The following is a 14,830-nucleotide window of genomic DNA, read 5'->3' on the forward strand; positions in this document are numbered from 1 at the left end:
AATGTGAATGCATTTTTATTACGGTCGCACCTCGATGTGAGGTTGCCTACATATCCGTTAGGAATCAGGCCGAACGTAGCTCTAGCCAAACCTCGCACAAGTGTATGTATACCTTAAAAAGGTCTTTTAAAGGGTTGTAACGTGGTTAGGCTAAAGGTTATAAAAGAAGGGGATAAAAGCTCAAGACCCTCGATAAGCCCCCAAGGTGTGAAACTTTGCTTTTAAATCTTTATGCTTTTATGCTTGAGGCTATTAACTCTTTTTTAGCTCTCATATCTCTTTTTCTTTATTATTTTATTTTTATAAGTGTGTGCAATCTCGATCATGCGGTCTATCACTCACTTGGCATTCATGTTTCTCAGGCACGATACCGAGCACTCGATAAGAGACGCAATCTTAGACGTGTTCATATCAAATATATTTTCATATCAAAGACATTGGAACACTTGCCCTTTTGTACACTTATATTTATATATTTTTTTTTTACTTATTTTTTGCTATTTTAATCTTTTGAAGTCACTCAAGCTTTTTATGAAATTGAAAATTGCATAAGTTGCACACCATCCCATCCCAAAGTTAGGTAGATGTGGGTTGAAGAAAGACAGGTCTATCATTAAACGAGGCTCAAAGTTGTGTATCAAGAAAGGATCGTATATTTGAAGGGTGAAATGTAATATGATGTGGCTACAAGGGGTGCCTAAAATCATTGGTATACCTTGTGCTTAGTTTGACATGGATTTTTTTATTTTTTATTTTTTAATGTAATGTAATGATATGATCATATGCAAGAAAATAAATGCTCATTTTATTAAAGGAAAAAGAAAGAATCTACAAAATTAATCTAAGGGGAATAAAAAGGTGCCTATGCTAGACTTATTGGAGAAAGGGTAAATAAAAAAGAAAAAGAAGAGGTCATGAAATCTTGTCGTTGAAGCTCGCCTCTTGTCTTGTGTTGTTTGCTTCATCATCACCCAGTCTTCTCGCTAGCTAGAGGCAATGGGATCTTGTTTGCTTCTATGAGATCTTGAATGAGATTTTGAAACCTGTAGCATTCATTAGTGGTATGACCGTTTCCTCGATGGTACTTGCAATAGGAGTTGGGATTCCATCTCGAAGATCAATTTTCTGGCGTTGGATCCTCGGTAGGGCCAATAGGTTTGATTAATCCTCGATCGTAGAGACGGTCGAAAGCAGCATCGTAGGTCATTCCAATGGATGTGAGTTCTCTCCTGGGTTTCTTTTTATATCCTTGATTGTCCATGGCTAAGACACCATTATGGTCAAAGGTACTAACATTATTACTAGAGTGGGCGTTTTTGGAAGAAGAAGGATTATCGTTCTTCTTTGCTTTCCAGCCACCGTGGTTACTATTGTTAGTAGCTTTTTGCTTTACGAGGTCATCTTCGATTTCAATTCCAATTCCGATGTCATAAACGGCCTTGAAAGTATTCAGATTGTGTTGATATTTTAAATGCTTTGAATACTTCTCTTGGAGATTCTTGATAAACATCCTCACATATTCTTTTTTAGTGGGCACTTCAATCATCTTAGCGGAAGTTTCCCTCCATTTATTAAAGAAAGAAGTAAAGCATTCATTCTCTTTTTGTCTTAGCATCTCAAGTTGTCTATAATCGGTTTCAACTTGAATATTGCACTTGTACCTATCAATGAAAGCGTTCACTATTGACTCTCAAGTAGAGGTTCTCTCTTTATCAAGGGAGAAGAACCATTGTTGGCAAACAGTTTCAAGAGATAGAGAAAATATAGAGGGAAACACTTTCTTATCAATACCCTTAATACTTATTATTGTTTCAAAAGCTCTTAGATGAAAATAAGGGTTGTCAGTTGCCTTGAATTTTGGGATGCCGTTGGCATTGAATTTCGTCGGAAGAAGATCTTTGTCCACCGAGACCCCTTGTGAGCTAATGCCTTGAAACTTGTAGTCACTAGACAACTTGCTCAAACTTTCTTGCATGAGGTCCATCTGTTGTTGCTTCATAGGGTCATTGATTTTGAGGGTTAAAGCCTTTAACGCCTCGGTCACGTCAGTCAATTGACTCCTAAGTTCATTAAATTCCTCTTGAGTTGCCATTATCTTTTTAGCTTTCCTCTTTTGACGAATCGGTTTATCAAAAAGTAAGACTTGAATAAAGAGGTTGTCCTTAATTAATCGCCCTTTTCTCCTCGACCAAGTACTGTGGAAAAGGAATTTGGGGATATTCATTGTTAATTATTTAACTCAAACTCTATTCAACATGCAATGGATGGAGGAAGTGAAGAAAGATGATGTAGATGGAGGGATATGTAGAATTAGGAATGGAATGTACCCCCAACTCAAATGACGGAAAAAACCGACTCATGCATGAACCTAAGACATGGTCATGGTGTGAAAAGAGTATGTACAAAGTGTGTGCTAAGACTAGTGAGTGTAGGTGACATGTTAAGACTCGTGTCATGACCATGTGGCTAGACTATGTGACTAGACTCAAGCAAAGACTAAGTTAAGACCTCGCGTATATGCATTAAACTGGACAGACTGTGGTATTTTAGTCATAACTTTTGATCTGTGACTCTGATTTGGATGAAATCAATGCCAAATTAAAGCTAAAACTCGGGGCTACCGATCCATAGATTGTACGACTTGTAGTTCTTCCTACAACTCCGGCTATAACCAAAACAAGTATACGGGAATAAAATCCGGGTTGACTCCAAAGAATTATGACTCGATTTTAGACATATTTATTAGCTCAAATTAATTAATTAATTAAGCAAAGCCTTTTAGTCATTAATTAGTTTATTAAGACTTATTTACAAACACAAGTCAAATCAAACGGTTAGTTTAGTCACATAATAAGTATGCACAAGTAAGAGATGCACAAGTAGTCAAGTAGTCACGATATGATGCAATGAATTTGCAACCTAACAATGGCTCTAGTTCTCTAAAGTTCGGGATATGGGTTAGTCAAATAGGGTCCATGGTTAATTATCCAGATGCACCGCGCGGAAGCCTAACCGTGAAGGGTTGGCGCGAGTGGATGGGACACCGCGAGTTAAAAACTCGCTTCCATGGTTTGGTGAATTCAACATTCTTTGATGTACCCTTTGTTGCAAAGAGCGTTCAATCAGGTAGATGGAGCATGAATTCCCAGAGGGTTATGCCCATATGTAGAACACATAAGGGTTTCAGAAAAATGAGAAAAACTCAATCAGGAAGTAGGATCAAGCAAACAGTGCTAAAAATTGGTCGAAATTAGAACGCATATTTCTGGCTCGGTATTGGAAGAACTTGGTGCCAGCAACCAGAGTCTAGCGCCACTTTTTGGCTTTAGCGCCTAGCGACAGAAGCTGTCGCCTGGCCCTAACGTCAAAAAGTTGGCGCTAGTATTTGTTCGCCGACGCTAGTTCCTACATGCCTCAGCAGCTTTCTGTGCTCGATAAAATTTTCCAGTTTCGCGCAGCATTATTTCGATCCTAGTTGTGAAAGATATTCCTCAAATTTCCTACGTGTAAAAATTTTATGTTTTAGCTCATTACGGATGGTCTTTCCAATGAGATCTTTTTTTATGCATATGACAACAATGTTAATCAAAATTACGCACATGAAATACTTAGAACTTTTCGAGTCTCATCCACTCATTCTAAATCATTGCCGAAATAAATTTCAGGAATTAAAATAGAAATCCTCCCTAGTGGAGTCGCCAAAAACTGTAGGGAATATTTCAAGCATTACCCCTAGCTTGAACCCCACTGTGATCATACACTAAAGTACAGTGGCGTCCAAAGGGAAGGAAGATAGAGCAAAAGAGTCGCCAACAAGTTTTAGGAACTTGTAAACCGTTCACAAGGTGAAGATTACACCCCTTAACGATCCAGGAGATCGTCAACTCCAATAGGTCTGGATGGAACCATGACTGGTAGTTCGGGGATGAAGATACAAATCCAACCTAAAAGAGATTGAACATGCCCTAATAATAGGCATCTACTTTATTCTGAACGTATTCATGTGCGCTTTCTGACTAACATGCAATCATTAGGTTTACCCTAAAACTGTTTATCTATGTTGGTTGAATATTAATGCACAAATAAATCTATTATTGGCGATCACTTGAATTATAATCATATTATCCCTAAACAAGATTATTAATTATCTTATATAAGCGTGATTACAAGTATCAATTCCCTTTAAACATGCATAAAAGGTGTGATCAAGCAATAACAATAAATATCAAGCAACATAATAATAATCATCATAAATAATAATCAAAATTATAATTATAACAATTATATAAAAATAATAATAATAATCATGTTAAAGCATAATAATAATAAGATCCTAGGCGTGATACTAACAAGATTAATAACAAACCCTAGCATGTCACTAAACAATAAAATCAAAGCTTTAACCCTAACATGATACTAACAATCATAAATATTAGGAAGAACATAAAAGGCATCATACTTTTAATCATACTTGATATTAAAGTTACCCTAGACATGATACTAGGAAGATCAAAATACCCTAACATGACGCTAGGAATCATAATAACAACCTAGACAGATTTCTATATCAAAATATCAATAAAATCAATTAAAGCACTTACTTGGATGCCTCGTATCTCATTCTAATAACAAAATACACACGTTGGTAACTTCAAGAGAAATAATAAAATCAAACTATTAAATTAAATAAATGAAAGAGAGATTTGGGACCAAACCCTCAGAAATATCAAAACTTTCACGTTTAGGGCGAAGGCAACTTCGAACTTGGTTAGGTGTGTCTAGTGCTAATGTATGAGGAATTGTGTTTGTAAAAAGCTAGGCTTAGAAAAGAGGGAGAGAGAATTAAGAAATTCTTGATGAGAGTTGGTGAGAATTGGTGAGAATTGATGATTGAAAAAGGGGAAATATGACCTCTATTTATAGAGAAAAAAGAGGGTCGAAGAATAAGAAGAGAATCCGAATTCGAATCGAAATAAAACTCAATGGACAACAGTTTTTTCGGATTTTGATTTTATCATATCTTTTGATCCAGAAGTCGAAATAAGGCATATAATATGTCGTTGGAAAGCTCTTGAAGTCTACTTTCCAATCCAATTATAATCAGATTAAAATATTATGTATATAAAAAGATATGACCGAAATAGTAGGACGGTATCAATTTAGGATAGAGTTTTGTATCTCATTCATATCTTTTTCGTTATATCTCAGAATTAATATTATAATATATCATTGGAAAGATAATTTCAAGATCTATCCAACCATATAAAATTTGGATAAATATTATGAGGCAAGAAAATAAAATCTGATATTTTTTGAACATCTTTAAATTCGAATAGAATTAGGATTTAAGAAAAGGAAAGTTTTAAAAAATGAAAGTTTTTTTTTAACTCAAATTTTTTAATCTTATCTTTTCAAAAAGGATAATTAAGATATTTTAGAAACTTATAGAAGTTTCTAATTACTCCTAATTATTTTAGGAATAGGATTAGACCTTTGGACCCTCCACATGATCATTGGGTCGTAGGTAAAATCCGGTTTGGGCCCAGTTTAGTATTTTAGCCATAACTTCCTCATTATTCATCGGAATTGGGCTTATAATATATCGTTGGAAAGGTATTTTCAAGCCCCATCCAAATACACCATTATTAGACCCATATCATGGACCAAACTAAATTGGAATGCACGTTTTTCAAAAATAGGGTAAGAAAAGAAATTTTTCAAAAACAGAAAGAAAAGATATTTTAATAAAAACATCCTCATCACTAGACTTTTCACACTTTCGCTCTGTTCAATAATCAAATGACGTGAAAGGTATTCATCACTGGGTTTGATTTTGGGGAGACACATTTGGGTGTCTACAGCTTCGTACCATTATCCCCGGATATCCATTCATGGTTTCGGACCACTATAGAGTTAGCGATCTCCATGATCGTGAATGGGGTGTAACTTTCACACCCGTGAACGACTTCAAGCTCCTAAAAATTGTTAGCGATTCTTTTATCTATAAACTCCTTCCTTTTGGACACCACCATGCTTAAATGCATAATCACAGTGAATCTCAAAGTTGAGTGTTGAAATATTCCCTGTAAGGAGTGTGTGCCTCTTATGTTTTGTTTTGTTTTGTTTTTTTTTTTTTTTTTTACCTAAGTAGGATCGCGCCGTTTTTACGGCGCCTTGGGAACTGGGTTTGAAGGACAATTTGCCTTGATGTTGACTGATACCACATGTTATGTCCTAACTGACTATGTCAGCACTGACCAAGGGGAAACCACATGTTATGTCCTAATTGACTCTTTCAGCACTAACCGAGGGGACACGTGTCACTGGATTATTAAGATATCTATCTATACTTCTATATCTATACTTCTATATCTATACTTCTATATTAAAAAGCATTCCTAAAAACGTTTATGTTCCACGTAGATCTACACTAATATTGTGCCACATCACTATTCAAGCATTGTAGCAATGATTTCATATCATTAATGAGAAAAAAAACATCCCACGAGATTCGAACATGTGACCTCATGTATATGAGATCACATTCTTACTATCTTAGCCAATAGTAACTCGTGTCATTTATCACACATAAATTAATATATGCTTAAGTAAACACATAACGTAGAGAAAAATTAATAAAACGAATATATTCAACAAAATTAAGACAATGTTAAGTCTTTTTTTTACCAACATTATGTCATTAAATATATATATTTAAAAGTTAGTAACCCAGTGCAACGCCTGGGCTACACACTAGTTATATATTAAAAAGCGTTCCTAAAATCGTTTATGTGCCACGTCATTCCACTCTCATAGCATTGTGCCACATCATCAATTAATGATACGTCATTACCAAATCATTCCAACAATTATTAAAAAGCTTTTGATGGGTTTCGAACACTTGATCAAGGAAATAAGATCTACTTCCTTACAATCTTAGCCAATAACAATTGATGTCATCTACGCATATAATTATAACCATAAATGACATGCATGAATGAAAAAGGAAATATGAGATAAGCAGTTTGAAAAAAAAAAGAGGAATAAAATCAACATTTCACAAACAATAGAGTGCTAAAAATTATCTTTCTATAACCTTTATCAATTTTGTTTTTTTGAATAGCAAAAATATTTCATTAATTAAAAGTCATACGACATCTACAATAGAGATTTTACGTTAACAGATACATAAGATATTGAATCAAATAGAATTTTCCTTCATAAAAACTTCGATCGTCGAGTACATCTTGCACTGCGGAGCATCTCCCGCTTATATCGCTGAAAATTACAGCCTTGTTGGAGAGACAATCTAACGATCCTTTGTAATCGTGAGGATGTTTTTCTTTTGATTGATCTGTTCGTATTCGATAACTTGATAACTTTTTCACCAACGAAATAATTTCACGACAATCCATTAGATCTGCTACCATGAATTCAAAACTAAGAAATTTCTCCCTCGAAAAGAGGAGATAAACCTTGTTTTTCGAAGGAGATCGGAAACCCTTTCTTTCGAGGGAGAAAAGTTTCTCCCAAAAGGAGGAAACATTATTATAAACCTAAAAAAAAACAATAAGAGATTGGGGCTTTCCACCGATTAAAATCGATGGAAGCCCCTTCAAAATTCAACAATGAAGGCTAGGGTTTTGGTGAGAGAAAGGAGGAAAAAGGAGATATGCACGACGTTTACAAGCAAAAAACCCTTGCATTGCATGGAACTTAAACTAGTGGAGTACCATAAAACAAATGTAAAAAAAAAAAATTGTTACAATTACTCTTCATTAGAGCATGCACAACAATGAGGAAAAAATATTTTCCTCATTCTCTCTTTACCCACTTTCTCTCTCCTTTATTTCATGAGGAAAATTGGTGAGGAAATTTTACCCCATCAATGATAAAAAAAAAAATTCCTCACCTTTCTCTCTCCTACTTATTCCAATACTCCACTTACATTTCTCTCTCTTACACATCACCATATATTTGTTGATTTTTGTATAATTAAGTGTAAATATTACGATTTAGGTTTAGTAATCAAATTATTTTAATGAATTTAAAATATAAATTTCTAATTTAACGTGCATAAAAATAAAACCTGAAAAAAAATTTCCGTAGTAATAAAACCGAATTTTTTTGGATAATAATAATAGAACGAAAAATAACGTACAATCGTTAACTATTCTACATACTAAATTAATATATTGTCGTACAATTATTATAAACTATTCTACAAACTTTAATATTTAATAACCTTACATTATTAAAATTACGCTTACTGAATTCGAACATTATACGATATTTGATTTTTTTACTCATTAGTAGAACCATATTTTTGCCAAATGTGTTCCACTAAATCCGCCTTTAAAGAAACATGAGTGTCTCTATCACGTAAGGTCATTGTTCTCTGAACATACGTGTCAAAATCAACGTTAGGCGGTCGGCCAACATTGAATTCAAAAGGCTCGTTGTTGTTCACCGTGACACTTGTTGTTGCACTGTTGTGTTGTGGCCGATCTTGTTCGTAGTTCTTTCTCAAAACTTCGGCCCGAGTATAGTTGTGTCGTTCATCTTCGACAATCATGTTATGCATAATGATACAAGCTTTCATAATATCGCACAAAATGTCTTCGTTAAAGGCAAGTGCCGGTTGTCGTAGTATGGCAAACCTGGCCTGTAGTACCCCAAACGCTCGTTCAACGTCCTTCCGAGCAGCGGCTTGTTTATCAGCAAATAATTTATCCTTCTGAAGTTGAGGTAGAGTTATACCTTGAATGAAAGTAGGCCATGTAGGGTAAATGTCGTCTGCTAAATAATAGCCCAAGTTGTATTCATGGCCGTTCACAGAAAAATTAATTGGAGGTGCCCGGCCATGAAAAACATCATCAAACACCGGAGACCGATAGAGGACATTAAGATCATTACAAGCTCTAGGGATTCCAAAGAAGGCATGCCAAATCCATAAATCTTGATCTGCCACGGCTTCCAGAATAAGGGTAGCATTTTAATTCGGCTTGCGTATTGCGCTTTCCATGCCATAGGACAATTCTTCCACTCCCAATGCATGCAATCAATGCTACCTATCATATCGGGAAAGCCACGCATTTCATTTTGATACAAGACTCTCCTTAAATCTTCGTCCGTGGGACTTCTAAGGTAATCAGCTTCAAAATGGGTGATAACCCCTTGGCAAAAGTGTTGCAATGCATTCCGAGCGGTAGTGTTACCAATGCGTAAGTATTCATCCACGGCATCCGGGGCGGTCCCATATGCCAACATCCTAATTGCTGCGGTGCATTTCTGTAACGGAGATAACCCAAGTCTGCCAGCTGCATTCCTACGTTGTTGGAAGAATTGATCTCCTTCAACGACCTTGTTCATAATCCTACAAAACAAAGGTCGTTGCATTCGAAATCTACGGCGAAACTGTTTTTCGTTGTATACTGAGTTACTTGCAAAATAATCATTAAACAACTGTACATGCCCCTTTTCCCTATCTCTCTTATCTGTATCGCCTCTAGGCTCTGGAACACGATCAATTTCGGTTATGGGTTGGGGTTGTGTTTGGTTAAGCAACATAGTTGGTAGCTGAGTAGTGAAAAAGTCATCAACTAATTGATCAAATTCCGCATATTGATCAGAATCAGATGAGCTTGATGTTGAGTTAATGGAAAACATTTTGTATGTGGGATAAGAAAGAATTTTTGGAGGGTTTATTATATTTTGGTGTGTTTGTGGGTGATTGTTTCAGTGGTATTTATAAACCATGGACTCAATGTGTGGTCATAAACTAGAGCGACAATTCAATTACTGACACGAGTGACAATTCAATGACACAAAGTTCACATGACTACTATCAATCCAAAAAGACACGAGTGACAATTCAATGAGACTTGTTTACTTTTCAATGACTACTGAAAATACATTAAAAGGGGATTGACATAAATGAGACAAGTGACTTTTCAATGCAACCCAAAACAAACAACTGATTACGACTAGTCATTGCTTAAAACAAATAAACTTCAGTACATACTTAGCTCATTACAAATATATAATCACAATACTTAAAAACCTACACGAGTCTTCGCCCGTAAACTAGTTCAATTAACTCTTCCTTGAGCGCCTCTTCAGCAGCAGTGAGTGGTGTTGTCTTACTCAAATACAATTGCAGCATATCAAAATTCATCTTCTTCTCTGCTAATTCAACTTGTTTTTGCTTCCTCTTTTCCTTTTCCCTATCAAGTTCCAACCTTTGTTGTCGTAGATTTGCTTCTCGTTCTCTAACCTCAGTACATGCCCTCATCTGTTCACCGATACTCAGAAATGCACTCTCGGAAGCCACTGCTTTGCCCTTACGCTGAGATTTCGTTTTTTTAACACCATCAGGTCGTCGTAGACCTCCCGACGAAAATCCATCAGTTCGAACGTCACTCTCACCCTCAGCCATAGACCTCTTCCCACTTCCACTACTATTTTCTTCGTCATCAGCACCACAAGCCTTTCTTTCCTCTTTCGAAAGACCCCATCTATGCTTTGTCCTCCACTTCGGGTCTTGATTAACCATTTCCACTGCGTGGGGAAAAGCAAAATTATGTTGTGGATTAGTGGAGATATAAAACAACTTTGATGCATTTTTAATTCGATCAGCTTCGTTGTAACCACTTCCACTTTCTGGAAGTTTACCCGCTTCCTCATAGCAACTAGTCCACTGAAGCAAATCAGCTGCCATTCTTCGCCAATGTGTCTCTAAACTCTTCAAAGGTCTTGGCGGTAGTATATGCGGCTTCTCTGCTTGAGCTGCATTATAAGCGTCACATACTTTTCGCCAAAGGTGAGATGCTTTTTGGTTCGTACCAACAAGCGCGTCTCCACTTATTTTCAGGTATAACCCAATTAGAGCTTCATCTTCAGAAACTGACCAAATGCGACTTGCTTTAGCTAGTGGTTGGTTGGTCGGTATTCTAGGAGGTGGTGGAGGGTATTGAGGTGTCTCCGGAACAGCTTCTTCTTGGCTCTCATCATACTCAGAGTTGCTCCCTACAGTAATGGGAGGAGTTTGTTGTTCATAATAACTGTTTTGATTAGGAATTTGTGGAGGTGTTTGTTGGTGATCAGAATTTTGCAAAGACGGGTTGCCTAATCTTCCTAGGAATAGTTGAAAATTGGGATTAGTGATGAAATCTTCTCCTAAATCAGAAAAATGTTGAGAAAGATGATAGTAATTAGGGTTGTTGGGATCCATTAGATTGTATGTTAAAATAACAACAATAATAATTACTTTATTTAAAAAAAAAAAACCTCCGGAATAAAATAAAAAATTAAATAAACGATAACGTATTAATTAAATATTAGACTAATTAAAAAAAAAAATTACTTAGGAACACAAAAAAATAACCCTTTATTAACTTAACAATAGAAATTAAAATTTTGTTTTTAAATAAACAACAATAATAATTACTTGACAACAAAATTGCTCCGAAATTATAATTAAAACAACGAAACAAAATTATAAATATTAGAGGGGGATTTTTTTTTTTTTTTAATTATAGCCTTTCTCAAATTTATATTAGAAAATAATATTTAGATGTAAGTAGATTTGGGAGAAAATTAGCAAAAGAAAAAATTTGTGCTTTTTAAAAGTTTGTCAAAATATGTCAAAATGGATGTCTATTTGTAGGGAAAAAAATTTTATTACCGTTGGTGAATTTTTTTTTTTTTAATTATATTTAAACGAAAATAGCCGTTTAGATATGTGACCGTTTTAAAACGATAGGAATTTTCTGATTGGCTGGTTCAGGCTGACAGGACGCGTGTCAGCGTTTCATTGGCGCTGCTGACGCGCCCTGTCAGCAGCTGCATTTATTATTTTTTTTTCTGAGCAACCATCAAAACGACGCGTTTTGATGGAAGCTTGTTCTTTCAGCTTCCCAAAACGCGTCGTTTTGGGGGTGGGCTCAGCAAAAAAAAAAGCTGCGATTATTAATTTTTGTGGGGCCCACTACACACTATTCATCATCAAATTTCCTCATCCTATGAGCATTTTTGGACTTCCTCATGAGCATATTTTTTTTTTCCTCATTGTAGTAGTACCAAATTCATCATTTTTGCTCAACATTTTTGCTCATGAGGAAAATTTTCCTCATCAATGGCAATGCTCTTATGGATGAAGGAATAATTATTTAACAAAAAAAAAATATATATATATATATATATATACTTCGTAGTTGAAGGTCCCAAGACATGAGAATGCGCGAGGTCAACAGTGTCCTCCGTATAAAAAAATAGAGTAGCAGCAGCAACCTACGACCCTACTCCTCCCCCGCTTAAAGACAATTACCAGACAATTATTTGTACCTCCACGTGGCACCTTCTCCTCTACTCTACTACCTCCTTCACTTTCAGAATATCACCCCTTTCTCTCTCCTCTCACAACCCTTGATCTCCAAATCAACGGTCAAACCCCACTCTTCCCCATCTCCACTACCATGCACCCTATCCCACCCAATCCCCTCCTTAAAGTGCACCTCAATAAAGCAAACATAGAGAAAACAGACATTGAGAGAAATAAGAGGAGTGAGAAAGTAGAAGAAGAGAGAATCTTGCACACATCCAACGAAGCTTAAGCAGTAGCAGCAGTAGCAGCGCAAACCTCGTGGTGCTACTTTCTCTCTCTACTTTCTCTCTCTAACTTAAAACTTAACATTAGTGAGAGAAAGTGAGAGAGATGGCGACGGAGGGCGTTGGTGGTGGAGTGGGCGGAGCAGCGGCGGCGGCGAGGAGGAAACCGTCGTGGAGAGAACGAGAGAATAATCGGAGGAGAGAGAGAAGGAGAAGAGCTATTGCTGCTAAAATATTTTCTGGGTTAAGAGCTCAAGGTAATTACAATCTTCCAAAGCATTGCGATAATAATGAAGTTCTCAAAGCTCTTTGTGCTGAAGCTGGTTGGATTGTCGAACCCGATGGCACCACTTATCGCAAGGTAATTACGGAGTAATAATTTTACTGTTTAGACCATCTTTTTATCAGATCTGCTTTTTTTCCGTGTTTTTGGCACGAAATATGGGATGAAATTTGACAATTTGTGTTGGGTGTGTTTCAGGGGATGAAGCCGCCGCCGCCAGAGATAGTGGCGAGTTTTAACAATTTTAGTGCTTGTTCATCGCAAATACCCAGTCCGTTATCATCAGCATTTCAGAGTCCAATTCATTCGTATCAACCCAGTCCTTCATCCTCTGCTCCTCAAAGTCCGAGTAGAAATGAGATCAATGTACAATCTCACCCATTTTCGTTCCTTTGTAATTCGATTCCGTCGAGTCTGCCGCCTCTTCGGATATCAAATAGTGCTCCTGTGACACCGTTGTTGTCATCGCCGACGTCGAAAACTGCTCCGAAACAGCCGGTGTTTAACTTCGAGGCGATTGCTAAGGAGTCTATGGCGTCTTTTAATTATCCCTTGTTTGCAGCTTCTGCTCCGTCGAGTCCCAATAGGCGGCGAAACTTTACCCCGCCAACGATACCGGAATGTGATGAATCTGACTGCTCAACGATTGATTCGGGTCAATGGATTAGCTTCCAGAGGTTTTCAAGACCTCCAATTCCAACATCACCCACATTTAATTTGGTTCGGCCAATGGTTCAGAAAATGTCACTGAATGATGCAATGGAGGATAGAGCTAGAGCTCCTGAACCCGAAAGTATGCAGGTTACCCCTTGGGAGGGGGAGAGGATTCATGATGTTGGAATGGATGACCTTGAACTCACCCTTGGAAGTGGCACTTCTAGGAACTGAAAAGAAAGTCGCTCGAATTCGATCAAGTACAATCAAACAATGTTCTAAGCTCCGTATTTGAAGTGTCTGAAATGAAACGAAAGTAGCTCGAATTCGGATTGGATTGTGATTGCAAAATGCCCTTAAGTTTAATTTGCTACCAGAAGTTTGCTTTAGATGATGGATGTTAATTTTTTTAGTTTAAGAGTTAATGCTCATAAGGGTGTTAATTTTCATGGATACTTAGGTCCATATTTTTTTCTTTTTTTCTTCTGCCTGATTTGTTTACTGTGAAACTAGAATATATTGAGTTGCTTGGGGTTTTATCACAAGCATTACATGTAGATAAGATGGTTTAGTTTTCTTTCGATTTCGAGGAGGATTACCTCGACTTGGAGACTCATGCCTAGGTTGATTCTTGTTGAGTATTTATGAGGCATTCGTGAAGTGGATTACTTGTTATTGTAGACTCAATGTTTCAAGATAAGAAATCTATGTTATGGCATTTGATTAGAATCAAAATCAAACTCTTTCTTTTTAATTTCAATGCTTCAGTAGGAAGTCATTTTTTATGCCTGTTTTTGCACAATTGAATTCACTGATAATTTATGCTAATTTTATTTTCAAGAGATCATATTTCATATTGAATCATATGTGATATTATACAGTACTCCGTACATGATAGAGTTCATTAGTGCTATTGTCTAGTAGCACCTATTATTTTGATTATGTAGTTAAAAGCATTTTTTACAGAACATTGATTGTACCATCTTTGCTTTTCTGATTTCGTCCAACTCGACAACCATGGCGACGAGGCTTTTCAGGATCGGAGCTACTTGACTCCATTAAGAGACTTTGTAGACATCTTCTTCTAATAGTTGGTGCATATGCCAGGTTTTCAGCTGGGGTGCTGATGAATTCAGCCTTGTGGGTATCGAGCTTGCCCTTATCTTTACCTAGCTTTGTGTGTATCAGCTGGGGTTCAATTTGGTTACGAGTGAAAACCACGTGGACACCAGGGTTTCTTTCTGTCACAGAACTGTTATAGACGAGTGAGTTGTTTATTCCTTG

At 36.6% G+C, this 14,830-nt stretch overlaps 1 protein-coding gene across 1 annotated transcript; it reads left to right on the forward strand.

The window, feature by feature from the left end:
• Positions 1 to 12,540: 12,540 nt before the first annotated feature.
• Positions 12,541 to 14,331, forward strand: LOC145639019 (protein BRASSINAZOLE-RESISTANT 1-like). The gene is made up of 2 exons (XM_081690117.1): positions 12,541 to 12,970; positions 13,091 to 14,331. Exons 1-2 carry the CDS (start codon positions 12,716 to 12,718, stop codon positions 13,778 to 13,780), a joined length of 945 nt encoding a protein of 314 aa, XP_081546243.1. The 5' UTR covers positions 12,541 to 12,715; the 3' UTR covers positions 13,781 to 14,331.
• The last annotated feature ends 499 nt before the right edge of the window (positions 14,332 to 14,830 follow it).

This window comes from Chenopodium album, chromosome 7 (genome assembly GCF_948465745.1).
Source record: "Chenopodium album chromosome 7, dcCheAlbu1.1, whole genome shotgun sequence".
NCBI classification, from domain to species: Eukaryota; Viridiplantae; Streptophyta; class Magnoliopsida; order Caryophyllales; family Amaranthaceae; genus Chenopodium; species Chenopodium album.